The 18147-nt window shown below is 37.6% G+C and overlaps 1 protein-coding gene across 2 annotated transcripts in view; it reads right to left on the reverse strand.

The window, feature by feature from the left end:
* CERKL (CERK like autophagy regulator) overlaps positions 1-17947 on the reverse strand; it is a 44520-nt gene extending 26573 nt beyond the window's left edge. The window contains exons 1-2 of one of the 2 annotated variants that reach the window (XM_081938336.1): positions 17421-17947; positions 7032-7274 (exon numbers count right to left, since the gene is read on the reverse strand). In XM_081938336.1, the coding sequence (XP_081794462.1) occupies positions 7032-7274; positions 17421-17703 (526 nt within the window). In that variant the 5' untranslated portion in view covers positions 17704-17947. Of the gene's footprint in view, positions 1-7031; positions 7275-16621; positions 16646-17420 lie in introns of those variants that run through there. The other variant, XM_081938337.1, reaches the window with a different exon arrangement.
* Between the last annotated feature and the right edge of the window lie 200 nt (positions 17948-18147).

An 18147-nucleotide genomic window follows, 5' to 3' on the forward strand; every position in this document is an offset into this window, starting at 1 on the left:
GTGCACACTGTTAGGAATATAAGCTAACAGTTGGGTTAGCAATATATAAACCAGGATAGTAGTACTGTAGCTTTAAGTACTGCTGTAATGTGATTGGTTGCTGTTACCTCAAGCAGCCATAAGAGGGAGCCAGAATGACTGTTAGCTCTCTGTTTGTTAGACACTGATCGGGGTATTGTGAGGTACTGTGTTTTTGCCACTGTTAGCCTAAACTGATTATTTGATACTGGACTGTGTTCGAAGGATCATTCCTTAACTGAGAACATTGTCAACTGACTGACTGAACCATGTATGACTTGGACTGTAAATTGAACTCTGAATACCTCTATATTTCCACATAGTAAACTACTATATTTTATACTATTCGGTATCCCTGTATGCTGGTTTGTGCGTGTTCTTCCATACCACTCTCATTACGCTTCTCTGCACACTCGCTCTCCTAACGGGGAGCTTACTTACTTAACACACGCAACCCCCCTCCCCAATCACTGCACAGATAATCCAAAAGTATGACCAATGCCGTTTCTGTCCCAAATCCAGGCCTGAATCCTGACTGGTAGGGATCGAGATAATCCATTTCATCCAGAAACCTCTGGAGCCACAGCACAACCACCTTCTCAACTGTTAAGGAAATCATATGGTCATTAAACAAACCTGGCTTCTCTCATTGATTTTGCTTGTCAGAAGCTGGTTGGGAAATAAGAAATGGTAGTTACATGACTCGGGGATGTTGCAACTGTAAAAAATACGTGCTAGTTGCTAAGCAACCAAATTTTTGATCACGTAGCCATGGGGATGCTGCAACAGTCCTAAGTGTGAAAACCTGCCATAAGTCACATTTTCAGTGCCACTGTAAGTTCAAACAGTCACTAAATGAATGGTTGTAGGGCAAGGACTACCTGTAAGCTTCTTCAATTATTTTGCCTATACACTGTAACAGATTATATTTGGTCTTCTCGTTTTTGTAAAGATGATATGGCTTGGGGTGCATCAAGGTTTATTTTCTAAAGAGAAAACCTCAGTATAATTAGGAACAGAATTGTTTCTGAAGAACTGGGAGTTCTGTTTTATTTTGGGATTTTTTTTTTCAGAATAAATTTTTGAAGTGATGATGAATTTTAAGTCTAGATCATTTGACTAGCTCCAACTGAAGAATCTCTCATTTGTTCCAATTCAACAAAAAAATAAATCCAAATAGAGTTTGCAAGTCTAAAATTTCCCATTTCAGACAAGCATTAACTGGTCAGTCAAACTTGATTAAGCCTCTTCCAGTACTATGAAAAGCACCGAGAGTTCCACTTTGCTCATTTATCTGAATGACCTGCACTAGGCAGGTTGTTATATCTCTTGAAGTGGCCGTGTTTCCCCAAAAATAAGACAGGGTCTCATTTTCTTTTGACCCCCGAAATAAGTGCTTGGCCTTATTTTTGGGGAGGTCTTAATATTTTTGATGTCCAGGAGGCAGTGAACGTGGTCACCTCATGGCTGCTGCTGTGTTGCAATCTTTTCAGGGTGGGCTTATTTCAATGCATGGGCTCAAAAGCCCGAATGGACTTATTATCCGGGGAGGTCTTATTTTCAGGGAAACAGAGTTCTAGATTTGGGAACTCAGGTCGTAACACCATGATGACGAATCTATGGCACGCATGCCCGAAGCGGCACACAGAGCCATGTCAGAGCCACAGAGCCAAACATCACCTGTTTTGTCTTCTGGGTTTCTGGTGTGCATGCACATCCGATGATCAGCTGGACTTTGCGCACGCGGCAATGCCGGAAAGCAGAAGAGCTGGTCTTCCATTTTCTGGCATGAACATGCACGCCGGCTAGTGCATGCGGAAGACTGTTTTGGCTGGCGTGCATGCACACACCAGAAACTGAAAGTTCATTTTCCGGCGTACGCATGCTCCCTGGGCAGCTCTTCCTGGTCATGGCCCAGATGAGCACGCGCACAAAGCATTCCTGTGTGCATGAAGTGCTCTCTTTTCGGCACTCAGTGCCGAAAAGGTTCGCTACCACTGTCCTAACAAAACAATCAGTGCATGGAGATGACAATGGAGGAGTGCCCTTTTCATTACTTGTGTAAGCTCCTTCAGTCATTGCATTTAATAACCTAAATGGAGGGCAAGGGAGGGAGTGCCAAGGAAGGATTTTGCAGACACAAGGCTTATTTTTAGACTGATGAATCATAATAGCTAAGGTTGATAGCACTGGACTTTAAAACAGCAAATACCTTATCAAAGTATCCATAATACTCTGAGCATTTCCTAACTTATTTGCTTTCTACAGCTGCCCATCTCAAAGGTGACTCTGGGTAGCATACCTCATAAAATCATCTAACGTATTTTCTTCTTCCCCAATGAGATTATTCGGCCAACTTTCAATAAACAACTTTATATGTTTAAATATTAAGTGTTTCAGCTCTGACTACAAACATATAGAGGCGAACTGTACAGCTTTGGCAGCATCATAACCTACATTTAATTTAAGTTTGTTGTAGCTTTCTTCCCCAAACCGAAGTAGTGCTTTTATAGAGAATAGCCAACTGTTCCTCTGCTGGTAACAAATGTGCCAATATGCACTAGTTTAAACTTGATCTATCAGTGAATGAATCAATGAACCATGAAAAGTAGGGGTTAATCAGGGTGGTCTGAAAACAAAGACTCCTAGGGCAGCAGGGACGCTATCCTCAGACACGCATCTGTGCTGCTTTCACTATTTAGTTTTATGGCAGCAGGTTTATGTTTACCAAAGTTCGGAGCCCGAAATGATGTCACTGTCATACATATTATTAATCTTTTATACCACCAGCAATAAGAAAATTGCTACATAGAGACAGTAGTAATGACACGAATAAACATTTTTCATGCTAACGAGAGATAAAACATAGTTGATGCTAGAACTGTTAATGTATAACATTAATGGGATAATTAAGTCTTCCTGCATGAAGCTTTAGACAGCCGAATTAAAGCTTTGGTGTGGGAGTCATCTTGTAAAAAAGATTCAATAACACTTTGCTCACATCAATAACCATTCCACTTTTATTCTGAAAAGACCAATATATATTGCTAACATGTTTTGTTTTGGAAATCAGATTTTAAAAGATAGACAAATGATGTCGTTTCATCTTAGAAACCTTTATCATAGATACAATGAAAGCATTGAAATTACCCTATTCTGGTTTTAAAGTTTTATAGCAGGATTTCATAAAACAAGCAACATCATCTTTCATAATATTTTTAGAATTGTATCCCAGTAAACTGCAAAGTCCAGTTTTAATTTAAAAGTTTTGAAAACTGTTAATGAGACATATCAATGTGCAGTACAGTAAGTATCAAAGCATAATCAATGAACATTAAATCATAATAAAGTTCAACACGATCATCTTCGACATATTAAAACCTGTCATCTTAAAACAAACAAAAGAAATATTACCCAAGTAGACTTTTATTCATCAACTAAAGTATTATTGCTCTCTCTGTATAGTTTCAACTTTGGGACATGTGATGAATATTTAAGATAACCTAGATATCTTAGTTTTTTTTTTATAAGAAACTGGTTGTGAGGTATAACAGAATCCTTAATATTCCGTTTTAATTACAGAACTTTCATTTTTATTTCTCTGTTTTTTAGTATAAAACCAACATTTATAACTCTGATTATATGCAGATATAGTAACATCTATTTTTACAATGCCATTAGACAGGCATGGACTAAGAACATTATGAACAATCAAATTAATAATCAGTCTTTTGATACAAAATGAGATACTGAAGGTCAGGTAATATAAAGTACCTATTTATATAACTATGTATGATTCTATTTCAGTACTTAAAGTACTGAAAAATGAAGAAAAGAAATTAGCATAAAAGAAGAACTCAATAAATGAGAACACAATCCTGTGTATTAAAGCAGAATTAATAAGGTTCAACCAAAGTACCGCAATCACAAAATGCTATCAGAAAATGGCAGGAGTGATCAAGGATGCTGAAGAGGATTTTGGTACAGTTCCCAATCATACAATTCCCTCCCTTAGGACTATAAACCTAATCACTTAAAAAAGGAGGTAAAAACATTTTAATTCTATCTGACTTTTAAAAGTATATAATTTGCAACTTAATTTTACACTTTGCTTTTTCATATTAATATTATCTGAATTTTATTCCTAAATTTGCTTTTAGTTTTTGGACCAAAGGATAACAAAAATATTATCATATTTTTTCTAGGATACCGAATTACTGTTGTCAAATATTTATGGCATTACAGATCTTGATTTATGGCAGTAGTGAGAAACATTTGAGAAAGACAGTCATTCCACAAATTCATCCCCAATTCCAGTGATGGCGAACCTATGGCACATTTGCCACAGGTGGCACACGAAGCCATTTGTCAGGGCACGCGAGGCGCTGCCCTGTCAGCTGGCCAGCGCGCATGCGCACGCTGGCCAACTGAGTTCACCGTTTTTAAAAACCATTTTTCACCCTCCCCGGGCTCCAGAGGCTTTGTAGGAGCCTGGGGATGGCGAAAAGAGCCTCCCCACCCCCCCGGAGGCTTCAGGGACCGTCCAGAGGCTTCCCTGAAGCCTTCGGAACACTTAAAACGACCCTCCGAGCAAACCAGAGCTCGGAGGGTCGTTTTAAGTGTTCCGAAGGCTTCAGGGAAGCCTCTGGACGGTCCCTGAAGCCTCCGGAGGGTGTCCGGGGGAGGCTCTTTTCGCCCTCCCCAAGCTCCTATAAAGCCTCTGGAGCCTGGGGAGAGTGAAGAAAGCTTGTAAAAATGGGGGGGTCGTATCTGTTGTGCGCGCATGCGCACTGGGGGGTCACGCATTGCACTATGGGTCTGGCACGCCCGCACACAACCCCCCTGCGCTCCCCCCACTTGTGGCACGCGAGCCAAAAAAGGTTAGCCATCGCTGCCGAATTCCTTTACTTCTCATATGTAGAGATAAAGAAACTGTCATGTCAATGAAGAAATAGACCCCAGAAGCAAACAAAAGTAATCCTGATGAAGATCCTGACAAGCTTGTTCAGGAGGGAGGAGATGGAGACTCCTTATTTGAGGTGTTGTAATATTTTGTATGTATATTGGTGTGTTGTCTGGATTTTTGCATCGGTAGTTATAGTTATCTTTTTTAATAATTATTTTTCTTCTATTCCTATTTATTGTGTTTTTGTCCTGCTGTTTTTTTTTCTTTGAGCTGTGTGGAATCACTTGGAGTCAAGCAGCATCCAAATCGGATGGATGAAGAAGTAAATAAATAAGTCAACACTGCACAAACTCAGTTATAATAGTGAACTAGTTATTATAAGGATAGCTTTGCAGTAGCAATTAATTCACGGGGAAACATGGTTTAGAAAATGTTGCCCAAGTCAGATACAATCTCCCTTATCATTTAAAAATAAGTAAGACATTCATTTTTTTCAAAACAGAAAGTGGGTTTGCAAAGCAGCTTAACCATTTTTAAAACAGTTGAAAAGATTAATTCTAAAACCGTAGCATAAAACAAATGCAAAAATAATTGGAATAAATTTTAAAAGCTACAAAAGCACAGCACCTAAACAGGGATTTACTAAAAGCCCACCTAGCAGCATCAAAAACAATAGAATTATATCTAATATTTTCTCCTGGGTTGGCAAGCCTTCTTTGTGAACATCCATTAAATGATAATCCATTACCTGTAGGTAAACCATGAGTACCAATTTTACAGCAAGCCAAGATAGTTTGAGACAAAGTGATTGTGTACAAGGACAAAATATTTTTGCATATATTGGACTAATTTGATATGACATGGTAATATGAACACAGTTCATTATCATTACTGCTAAACTATAACGTAACACTATGGGAATAGGTGATGAGAAACCACCTCTCGTCCTACCAGTATGGCTATAAGGAGGTTTTTCCACTATAAGTTGCTCACTCTATTTAATCTGAGAACAAGGAATTCTGGATGCAGCTTGCAGGTCCCTTTCCTAAGCAAAATTTTTCTGCCCATCAGACTGGTATGAAAATTAGGGAAGAGCACTCCTAACGGTAGTATGTGTTGGCTAGGCAGAAGGGGAGACGTATAACAACCACATGCCTTCTCGTCCCAAGCACCAATCAATCTGAAGCAAGAGTAGAGCTGCAGTGCATGTCCAGGGGAGAATGAGAGTCTACTTGTACTTGTGAGGTCAGAAATACAGACAGGTAAGTAGAGGCACAGTAAATCTTGAGAAGTAACCTAAATCCCATCAGGTGTGAACACATCCATTGCCACAACTAGTATTTTACTAATCAATGCCAATAAAATTTAATGGAGCAAAAGGGTTGGTCACCCATGGGTTAGGAAAACAAGCCAGGAATATAATTCATAACCTGAAGATGATGTAATTTTACAAGATTAAGAAATAACAAGTAATTACAGCTAATGAAACAGAAGGAAAGGTTTCTCATCTCCTGTTGAACACAGGGGTAGGGAAAAGAGCTGAGTTTCATGCACACAAATTAAGAGTTTAGTATTACCTATGGACCAAACACACAAAATAAAATCCGTGTAATTTCACCATGTGAAAAGTGTATCAAGGAAACAACAACAGTAATAATAAAAATCATAATAACCATATCAACATGAGAAAATTATTGACATCTTAATTATTCTTATCTGGATATAACCTCTTCTAAAGTCAGTAGAATTTATTGTCCCAAAGGTGTTTTTTTCAAGAGGCAACTGGACTTTCTGGTTTTTCTTTAAAACTTTTTGCTTCTCATCTAAGAAGCTTCTTCAGCTCTGACTGGATGGTGGGGAATGGAAGGATTTATTCAATTTCCCATCATCCAGTCAGAGCTGAAGAACCTTCTTGGATGAGAAGCGAAACGTCTTCAAAGGAAAATCAGAAAGTCCAGTTGCCTCTTCAAAAAGCACCTTTGGGACAACCATGACCTGGATGATTGAGAATATCTATAGACAGTAGAATGTATTGTTTGATAAAACAGTAATACTGCTGTTATATACTTTTATCACAAAACTTTTTGAAAATGTGAAAATTACTTACCCGTCAAAATGGTCTTCAAAGACCTATACCATAAGTAACAATGGTCTTCACTTATGTTACCTAGATTGATAGTGGCATCTTTAAGTTTATTGCCTTCTTTTTTTAGACACACAAAAATAGTAATTCCTAATAGTGTGCCTCCACTTTCTTGCCCAGCAAAACGACGACGTTTCAATTTTATGGAAAATACATCTTTCATTTCAACAGATTCTTCCTTAGGTTGTAAACCAATACTGGAACGCCCTGCAAAAAAGGAAAATAATAACTACAGCTTAATCTTGTATAGTTCTTAATAGATAAGTGTTAGAGAGTATTATGTATTTGTTTACATACACACACAATTGGATTGGTCACTAGAAACATTAGGGGGCTATTTATTCTCATGATGACACAAGGATAGGTTTACAAGAAGTAGTTACTGATAGTCTATGGAGATTCTCAATTATGCAGGTAAGGTGCTTTTACCAAAAGGCAACTGGACTTTCTTGATTTATTCCTTTGAAAACATTTCGCTTCTCATCCAAACTTCTTCAGTTCTGACATTTCAGTTCAGGAAAAAAAATATGAAGAAAGTCCAGTTGCCTTTTGGAAAAAGCATCTTTGGGACAGATACTGACAGACAATCCTTGTGAAATGCCTCCATCATGTCATGAAGAACTGGAAGTAACTGCAAACAATATAAACCTCATTAATTCAGGAATAAGCATCTGGCATGGAAAGGAATGGAAAGTTTCCCTTCCACCTTCGATTGAGGTGCGGACCGTCGCCCCTCCTTGTTAGCATATCTCCAGATAAGAAATAAAAACCGATAACATGTTCTAATTAAAAACAAACTTTAATATGAAAATAAAAAAATAAACAAATCTATCTAATTGTTACATTTTGGCAAGAGCAATTGTCGTCCACCTTCTTGGCAGACGAACAGAAGAAAAAAAGTACAGAAGTCTCTGGAATGTGTGTGAGCAGGCGCAGTACATCACTTGCAGATAAGGCCCATGACCTGCGCAGTAACTCTTCAGCTCGGCTAGCAAACAATTAACGCAGTGACATGTCACACCACAAACTGATTCTAGTTCAAAGGATTTATTTCTTAATAAAGAAGGTTCAACCTCATTCAGAAGAGGAACGAATGTTTTTCCAAATTTTTCCTGAATGTTTAGTTCCCAAACCAGTAAGCTTTGCACATGTCCCAAGTTTCTCACAAATGCTAAATAAACAGTATCGATAGAAAGATATTCCCTAATTAATCTGATTTTCACACCATCTTTTTAGCAATTGAGATTCATCTAGGTGCAGGTTGAATGATATAGACAAAGGTCTACAGCCAACAAAACCATGATAGGAAGAGATTTTTGAAAAAAATCTCCTTACTACATGAAGTTCATAGAAACATTGAATGTCTCGTGTTGTTTTGTATTGCTGACACATCCAAAAAACCCTAGTGCTCTTGTTTGTCAGCCATTACAAAGAATAGAATGCTGATCATGGTTAGTGTATTACTGCGATGATGAACCTATGGCACGCGTGCCACATGTGGCACGCAGAGCCCTCTCTGCAGGCACGCAAGCCGTCGCTTCAGCTCAGCTCCACTGCACATGCCTCCCGATGGCCAGCTGATTTTTGGGTCTTTGCTGTGCATGCATAGGGGGCGGGGCACATACAGGAGACACACATGCATGCGTGGGGGAAAGGGTGCCCATTTTTGCTCCCAGAAGTCTGCAGGGAGGCCTACTAGGCCCAAAATGGGGCATGGGGGGTGCAGCACACAGACCCCGCGGCCAGTTTTTCTCCAAGGAGACTGCAGGGAGGCCTATTAGGCCCAAAACAGGGTGTGGGGGCTTTAGCACACGACGACAAAAAGGTTATCCATCACTGGTGTATTACAAACACTTCTTGAAGTTCTAATATAATTGGTCTTATGGAGACTACTACCTGGAATTGACAGTTCTACAACTTTTCTGTAAAGAAGGACATCATAGTGTTAGACACAATTTCAAATGGTTACACAATGTTATTTTAAACAATTATAAATAATTTTAATTAGAAGGAAATTACAAAATTTTAACCTGAAAGAATGGACTTTTGCCATCAATTTCTCATTCAGTTAAAAAAAATGAAAACTTGTAATTAATTAAAACTGGCTTACAAATTTATACTGCAAACTTTTCTTTTCCATTCAAGAATTGTCCATTCATTAGTATGATACTGATTATTGCTAGCCGTTTCAAAACATTAACTCTCCTCTCATATTACCTAGAAGGATACAGGGTGCCATCTGTTCTTACAGGGGATTTAAGTACACATTAGATATCATGCTATTTACTTGATTCAGCTCCCACTTCCCACTGTATTTTTAAAATCAATTTAATTACAAGGAACAAAGATAAGTCTTTCCTGCTATTGTTGTTGTCACCGTAAGAGCAGGCCAAAAACCTTCATAAAGTAGGTTACACTTGTTAGGTTTTCTTCTCTTTTTAACCACACTTAACATTAAGAAAGGCCTCAGCAAAAACAATACTACATAGCTCTTTAAAATATTACTGTAAGCCAAGAGCTTGTCTACACCAATTTTGGCACATCTGCCTGATATAGAGCATAAACAGGATTAGAAGTGGATTTATCTGCTTGACACTAATTGTACTCACAGTTTCTGCACATGTCCAGTTCTTCAAATACAATACAAAAATAAGGTTGGCTATGATATTAATTTCTATCAGCATGTGTTAAGCACTTTAGTTAAGCATATCACATTCATAAGAAACTGAACCTTCTCAAACATTTCAAATTTTTAAATTTTATTTATTAACCAAACATATTTTACTTCTCTGAGATTTGCTCTCTGAGATAAAAGGGAAGGAGATTTTTTTTTTATTCTTATTATTTTGCTTTTTGATATTTGGGATGCAAATATTGGACAGAAGAAAGGAAACTAATCAGAAGAAAACCATTTTAGGTACATATCATCTCAAACAAATTACTACCTCCAAGGACCATTTGTACAGATAGATAAATTTTCTTTCCTCGTGGTTTAATATATATTGGATCTGTGGGTAGAGAAGCTTAGCTTCGGCCAACATGGCACAGAGACATCTTAGTTTTGGTTCCAAAAAGACTATACAAGTTGGCAAATCTTTGCAAGTATCACTTCTGCCAGGCAGAAAAGAAGCAACGAAACTACATGAATTCTGAAAAATATTGGGGCTGGGGAGTTGTACTCTACACTTTTTGAGTCATGGTGGTGGGGATAGGAAGAAATATAATTCTGAATGTACATTCTTCAAGAACTATGTTCTTATAAAAGTGAACAAACCTAAACAGAATACATAATCCAATACAGTTTGTTGGCACTGTACTGTTTTTAGTAGTTTGTGCAAATAAATGGGCATTCAATTAGGCAAGCCATTGGAATCAATGCCTTCCATTGTATTGGGTTGTATATTTGGATATATGAAAAGATTTCAACAACATACAGAAACCTATTTATTAATTGATTACTAACGGGTATTGTTAACAAGACACAAATCATACTTGCTGAGAAATTGATTTTCTCTCTTACTTTGAATGACTACAGAATACGTTTACTAACACGTATAAATATAGATAAAACATTAATTATGTAATTAATTTTGTATTACTTTATACTTTATGCTATTTAAGAATTTGAATAAATTGACTGTGAAGTTTCCAAATGTTGACCTAATTAATTTACGAGCCTCGAGACAAAGTTCAAAAGAAATCCAGTCATTTATTAGGATCAACATTTTGGTATGTTCTTCTGTGGAGCCGAAACTGATTTCTACTTAATGCCATCTGACCTTTACCCCTGTATTCCCTCCCTTCTCTCTGTGTCATAAATCCACCAACAAGGTGCTGCGGCAGGCTATGAACATGCACATTTCACACGCCAGCGGTAGGAATATGAGACCTGACTCTGGCCAAAGGTATGCATGGAATTCTCCTCCCTTTTCTCCCTTTTTCTATGTCAACTTGATAGTAGTCATGGAAACGCTTTACAAGTTGACATCGACTTTTACCTTTTTAATATCTGAAACCTGTAAATTTATACTTGCATAGGAATCAAAACATGTCAAACATTTTACAGAGAAATCAGATAACAATATCCATCTAAAGCTACTCTCTGTGACATTCATAGCAAGGAACTGTAGTACTGATACCATTCAGAATTCCACAGTACAAAAGAATGAATGTTTCCTCTCAAAGTTTCTTCTATAGAAAGAATATAGAAAGAACTACTGCTAGTGCAAAATCTATTAATGTTTCAAACCATTCAAACTATGTAGCATTAAAAGTAAACTAAGCAAAGATACTTATTTACTGATTATGCACATTACCTGGCATCTCCTAACTGTATGACAGAATTGGTAAAAGAAAACTAATGTCACTGTTTTTTATCCTAGAATGTGAGCTGCTTTACATACATTTAGATAATGCAGTATATATTACACATGCGATTAAGGATACATACACTTCGGTTTGTGTTAGAGGTAAAATGCAGGCGAATTTGGTGTTCTCCTTTTTTAGATCAAACACAATTTATGAACTTACTTTTTAAAAACGATATCCTTACAGTACTGGACATCTCCTATCACAAAATGTATACTACTATTATTCAGACAACAACAAAAATCTTTCAGTTTAAATTTTGTGTTCTTTTCCCTACAGTGTTCCATATTATGTCCCACTGGAAGGTACTTGCAATATTACAAAAAGCTTCATTAAGAATAAAATTAGCCATAAAATTTGTTGTTGTTAGCGTTAAATGTGTGCTTTTGTTTGTTTGTTTTATTGTTTTGTATTCTATATGATAAAACAATAAATAGTAATAAAAAGAATAAAATTAAGAATGGTATCAGAAATATAACTTTTAAAATGGATAATCTTTTAATAGATATATAATATGCTGCATATATGAAAGTTCATTAATAAAAAAATGTAAACTCAATAATTACCATAGTTACATTCATCTATGAATATGGTAAAAAACAGTGACTATATACGTACATATGTCAGTTACATATAAAGTTAGTCTACTATGCAAATTTCATTTTCACTGTGCAACTTTCAGGTTAGTGTGATAGAAATTACCATCTTCTATTAAATTTTGGGTCTTATTTGTATTATTAGCTATACACACACCAAGAAATGAACATTCAAAATTCTATAGATAGTCCTTGTTAACTCAGCTGCTGGTATATATGAAGGTGATTAAAAAGTAACTTTATGATCAATCCTTGCATTTACAACTTTCACAGGTCTGCAAAGCAAAGGAAAGCTGAAGCAAAATCATAAGCACATTCATGATTTCACTTAATGACTGCTTCACTTAACAACCAAGTTGTTGGGTTCCAAACAAGGATTATCTCTATATTGGCAAAACAAAGCAAAAAAAAAATGTCATGCTTGCCCACAAGATGTCCAAGTCCCTGGCACAATCTTGGCAGGTAGGAAGTCCAGCAGGTTAAAATCCCAGCCAATTGTTCCAAATAACAAGCTGAAGCTCAGACATATTTCTATTGTATTGTCGCTGGTGTGACAAAAGAAACTTGGATTAATAAGTACAGCACATTGTGAGATCATGAAGTAAAAGAGCTGATAGTCCCCAATAGTCATATTTATAGTCATAACTATAGACCAGCTTACTCAGCTCCTCCATTTTTTATAATCTCACAGCTTCCTTATTAAGCAGGACTGCCTTCTCCTTTTGGTTATTAATCTGTAACAAGGACATGGCTTTATCTTCCTTATTAACATTTGTGTATGAACATTAGGCTCCAGTCCATAATCATTAGCACAGAAATATCAAAAAACTAAGGGGGGGGGGATATGCATTTGTTATAACCCATCATTTCTTTTCCAGTACTTCTTTTCATATTTTACATAATATTGTTTCCCCAAAATATCATCATAACCAAAATATATCAGTCAATAAATAACAAATATGTATTCTTGGGTTCAGTAATTATGTCATTTCTTCATCAATTATTTCCCTTAAAAAAAAATCACTGTTTTCATGATACACATTGCTAGATAGGGCTAACATCTGTTGTTTCGGGGATTAAAAGGTCTGCAAAGTAATCTAAGCATACTTTTTTTTACACCACAGATGCTATCACCACTTAGTGAATATAGCAAACTAATTTCAACGCTACCATTTTTAAAAACCCACATTATCAATTTCCATTTATTTTTTTAAAAAAATATGTTGATATAATTACCCACTTGTTAAGCATAGGAGTAATTTTTAAAATCAGTTTTACCCTTTTTTTAAAATAATAGCCAATAAGGAAGTTTACATATAATATTGTATTAAACAGCACATAAAGGCATAAATTAAAATTTTCAAACTCAATGGGGCACAGAAATAATTTTATTTATTACATGTATTAAATTTATATGTCACTCATCCCATGATTCAAGGCAACTAGAAATTGTGCTTGCATATTGCATAATTATGCTAATTATCATAATATGTTTTTACAAATTTAGATTTCCTCAAAATCTTCACCCTCAAAGTATCAAATATTTGTTTATAAAAACTACATTGGCCTCACTAATAGTAGTAAATTTAAAGCACTGAAATATTACATTAATACAGAATTTTTCTGATTGTAGCATTATAGTCTGATCCAATTATTATTAGTATCTCTGATTTTTTAAAAATTATAATTTTATCATTATAATTAAAAATATTTGAAATATTTTATTATAGTTCTGGGGATTTTATGGATGTTTATAGTCTTTCAGTTATTTTAAACATGGAAAAAGTATAATATTCTTTTTTCATTAAAGCTCCATACATTCCAAAAGTTATTTTAAAATATTTCAGGCTACCTCTCTCTATTCATTAAAGTAGCCAAGTATCAGATTTCTATGCAATCTTGGGGAAAAAATGATACTGCTTTAAGAGTTTCCTTTACCTTTAATGAGTCAGCTTTTTAAAGCATCTGCATCTATTTTAGGCTCACACAAACACCATTCAAGCTGTGGGCTACTTTAATGAATGATATGCTCATGGAAGGACTGAAAAACGAATTTCCTAATTTTTTCTGAAGTGTACACAATCCTAATTTTTGATACGTCGGATATTTCCATTTTTTAAAAAAAAACTGGATGATTAAATATTAAATATGCAAATGTTACTTTAAGGTGAGTAAAATTCATTTCTGCCCCCCTCCAAAGAAACCCATAGGAGAAAATACTAAACATTTTGCAGATTGTTAGCTATAATTAACCAAAAAGTCAAATACTGAAAGGAAGCAGCAGATACCACCACAAAAGTAACAGATGTTCTTTGAGTTCATCTGGACAAAACAAACATATGTGAAAGAAATCTGATACTATCATAAAATCAGCTGGTGTCTAATATAATAGCAGACCCTTATGGTAGAGGGCTAATGTATGTATCAAATCCACAGGTAATGTAACACATTTGTTTCAACAGAACATTGTCATAAGAACATAAAAATAACTCAAAAGACTAACAGAGTTTATTCAGCAAAAGCTAAAAATACATAAAAGGTTCAGCACATTTTAAATTATGTAAGCTATATTTCACAGGATTCACGTTTTCTGTAAACAATACACTGATTAAAGTTACGATATAAATAAGAATAGAACAAATTGATTTGCCTATAAGTTGCTATGCTGACCAAGTCAAGAAAGATAACTGTCATTTTACTATTTTAATATATAGGTTTTTCGCATTACAATATTTTGGATAGGACAGTAACACATATAAAATATGGCCCAATAACCACAATGCAAGATAATCAGGGGCATATTTTAAATATTTTAATATTCTAAAGTATCCTTAATGGGAAGAACTTTATTTCCATGCAAATGAATTTACTGCTATTATTTTTAAACTTGGAAGATACAAGTTTATTCTATATTCTGATATTAATTGTTTATCAAGAATAATGGAGAAAAAAGCCTACATCATGCAAATAAAAGTCTGTTCACATGACAGGATTCTAACAGAATCTTGGTAACACAAGATTGTGGATTGTATGCAGACTTCCATGTGTAATTCCTTCCATATAGAGCCCCATTCATTTACTTTGAATAGTACACATACTCCATTGTTAGGGGTGGAGCTTGTAGTTAAGAGGCTGATTTGCTTTGATATCATCAAGTCCCTGAATTCCCTACTCTGGCTAAGGGCATCATGTGACATGTCTCCATGGGCTTTCTTCTAGTACCCTAGGTCCCTAGCCCTGCAGAGTAAGTTGGCAGTGTCCCATAATGACCACTCTATCACTTATCCCAGTTCTATGCAGGCATATTCTGGGAATTAGGTTACCAAACCACTTATTCCCTTCCCCCTTCACCAAGCTTCTAAGGAACACAAGTATGAGGATTGCCACAAACTCTGTTCCGAACTGAAGCGGGACGTCATGATGTTTTGTTTTTTCCACCAGAATTTTAGTGTATTGTACTGCTGTTTTATTTGCCTCCCAACACCCATTGGGAACTGGGTGGCCTAGAAATGCTGTAAAATAAATAAACGATCCCCTATTGCTTATGCCCTATTGAAAAGCTCCAAGTTTCCAAAAGCTCCAAGTGGTGATGAAAATTTGCACTTTCCTATTCCGGGAGAAAACACTGCATTTCACGATCAGCTCCAACCACACCCACCTTGGCATTACGCAAGAACAGCATGATTTGCATAAGCATTTCCTAACACAGCAAATACATAGACATCTATTCCCTGTACAGAAAAATGGGGCAATGTTTTTTCTTTCAGACACTAATCTGCCATCCTATTTTTTTTAAGGTTTAAGCAGGGTTAAGACTAAAAAAAAAGAAGCTCAACTGGAAAGCAGAAAAGAGAAATGTCAGCTTTTACAAGTAAAATAATCTTTCCTTTGCTGGTGAGTCTGCATGAGAGGGAGTTGCATGTCATACAAGACTGAAAGGTTTCATTGGGTAAAAGAATTGAACTCAAAACTAAGATTCTTTCAAAATGGCATTTTAAGGCATCACTACGGAAAGGCACACCTGACTTTAATAGGTCTTTATAATCCCTTTTGCATTGAGAAAACAGACAAAAGTGGTTGCAACTTATAATAATAATAATAATAATAATAATAATAATAATAATAATAATAATAATAATAATAATAATAATAATAATAATTTGAATTTATTAGCCGCTCCCTTTCCAGGCAGGACTCGGGGCGGCGTACAATGGAGCATATAGAACATAAAACATGTGTACAAACACATAAACATACATATATACAAAGACACACATGCACGGAGGAGGTAACAAATTACAACATTTAGACAGTTAAAAATCACCAATACAATACAGTAAAGATGCTTGTATTTCTCCTAAACTTTGCATTGGAAACAAGGTGTTCTTTAGATAAAAATGCAATTTGAAAGTGTGTGCCTCCCACACACACACATATCCCATTGCAGATAGAAAAGGGAGATGGAACAAACGGAGATTCTCACTCCTTGCAAGTACCATGTGCAACCTAACATTACGTTCTAGATAGCCCATCACTGGCAAACATGTGTTAACCAAACTTTATTTTGGCTTTGCTGCTACTACCGCTCACCTCACACTCCCGTTGACCCCTCCATTCGGTGAAAAGGGACTGGAGAGAAAACTAAGACAGAACAATGTCCACTTATGTCCATTCAGTGACCCTTCAAAGTTACATCACTGGGGGGGGGGTCAACTTAGGACTGTTTTTCACACTTAACGCATCCTCTGTGGTCACGTGATTTACATTCGGATGCTTGACGACAGACTCGGTTGAAGTGTCCCGGAGTCCCCAGTGATGGCCTTTGGTGACCTTCAAAGTCAACGGGGAAACCAGATTCATTACTGTTAGATATTAGCATATATCGCTGTAAGTCTCCACTCAGGTCCGCCGCTAGGGCGGGAACTAGGGATCATTCTGATTGGTCGAGAGGCGTACCCGATCCCTATAAAAGGGGAAACCTCAGACCACACACCAAGCTGGATCACTACTACTATTAATAAAGAGCTGTTAAGTCACTACTTGTCCGGAGTCTGTTCTCTCCTTGCCCGAATCTAACAATTACCAACCATGTGACTAACTTAACAGCTGCAGGTATTTCCCTTAGCAACCTTGTGGCCCAAACGGTCTACCTGCACTTCTGAGGCAGGGAAGAAGAGTTTCAAATGTCATTAAAATCAGTGAGTATGACCAGAGTTAGTAACTTATGTGGGGATCTAGTCGCTGGGAGTTTTGTCCCAGATGGGGCTGGGGAGGAATGGAGGGGGGGGAGGGAGAGGGAGGGGGAGAGGGGAGAGAGGGGAGGAGAGTAAGGGGACATTATACACTCTCCCTTCTCACTGACACCCTCACAAAGAGGCGCAGCCCTCACCTAGGGGGCTCTCAGGCGCGATAGGGCTCCAGCTAAGCCTCTGGGCGCTCAGCACCACGTCGCAGCTCTTCTTCTTGATCTCAAAAATTCCCCTCAGGAGCGGCTGGTCCTCTACGTCCCCCGCCGCCGCCGCCGCGTCGTTCCCTTGGGAGGTTTCTCCTTTTTCATCTCCGCTGGAGTAGCCGAGGTTGGCGTGCCCGGCGCCTCCCTCGGCTCCCTCCGGGGAGACCTCCGGGGGGCTCTCGGCGCAGGCTATTCTCCTGCCCCTGTGCAGTTGGGGCATCTCGCTCGCCCCCTTCCCTCCGAACAAAAGATAGGGGGAAGGCAGAAGCGTCCCGGCGGAGCGCCGCGGCCGCTGCCAAGGGAGCGAGCTGCTTTCCTCCTCCTCCTCCTCCTCCTCGGAAGGGGGAGGGCAGGGCAGGGGAGCCGAATGAGAGGCCTAAAGCGCGTTCCGAGTGCCTGAGTAGGCGCGCCACCGCCGCCCGAGTCTCGCCAACTGGGAGAGAAAAGTTTTCTGGCGTTTGCAAAGCGGGGGTTTGGCGGGGGGAGGAGAGGGAGAGGCGGAATTCTGGTTGATCTCTGGAGGCCGGAGGAGAGATGGAAACCGAATGCCAGCAAAACGGCGAATAAAAAGCTCGTTTCGTGGCAACGTGGTCAACCCCGCGAAAAGCAGGACAAAAGCAGAACTTTCTCCGGTTGCCAAACAAATAGTTGTCCCAAAGGTGCT

This window comes from Natrix helvetica (genome assembly GCF_964273705.1).
Source record: "Natrix helvetica genome assembly, chromosome: 1".
NCBI lineage: Eukaryota > Metazoa > Chordata > Lepidosauria > Squamata > Natricidae > Natrix > Natrix helvetica.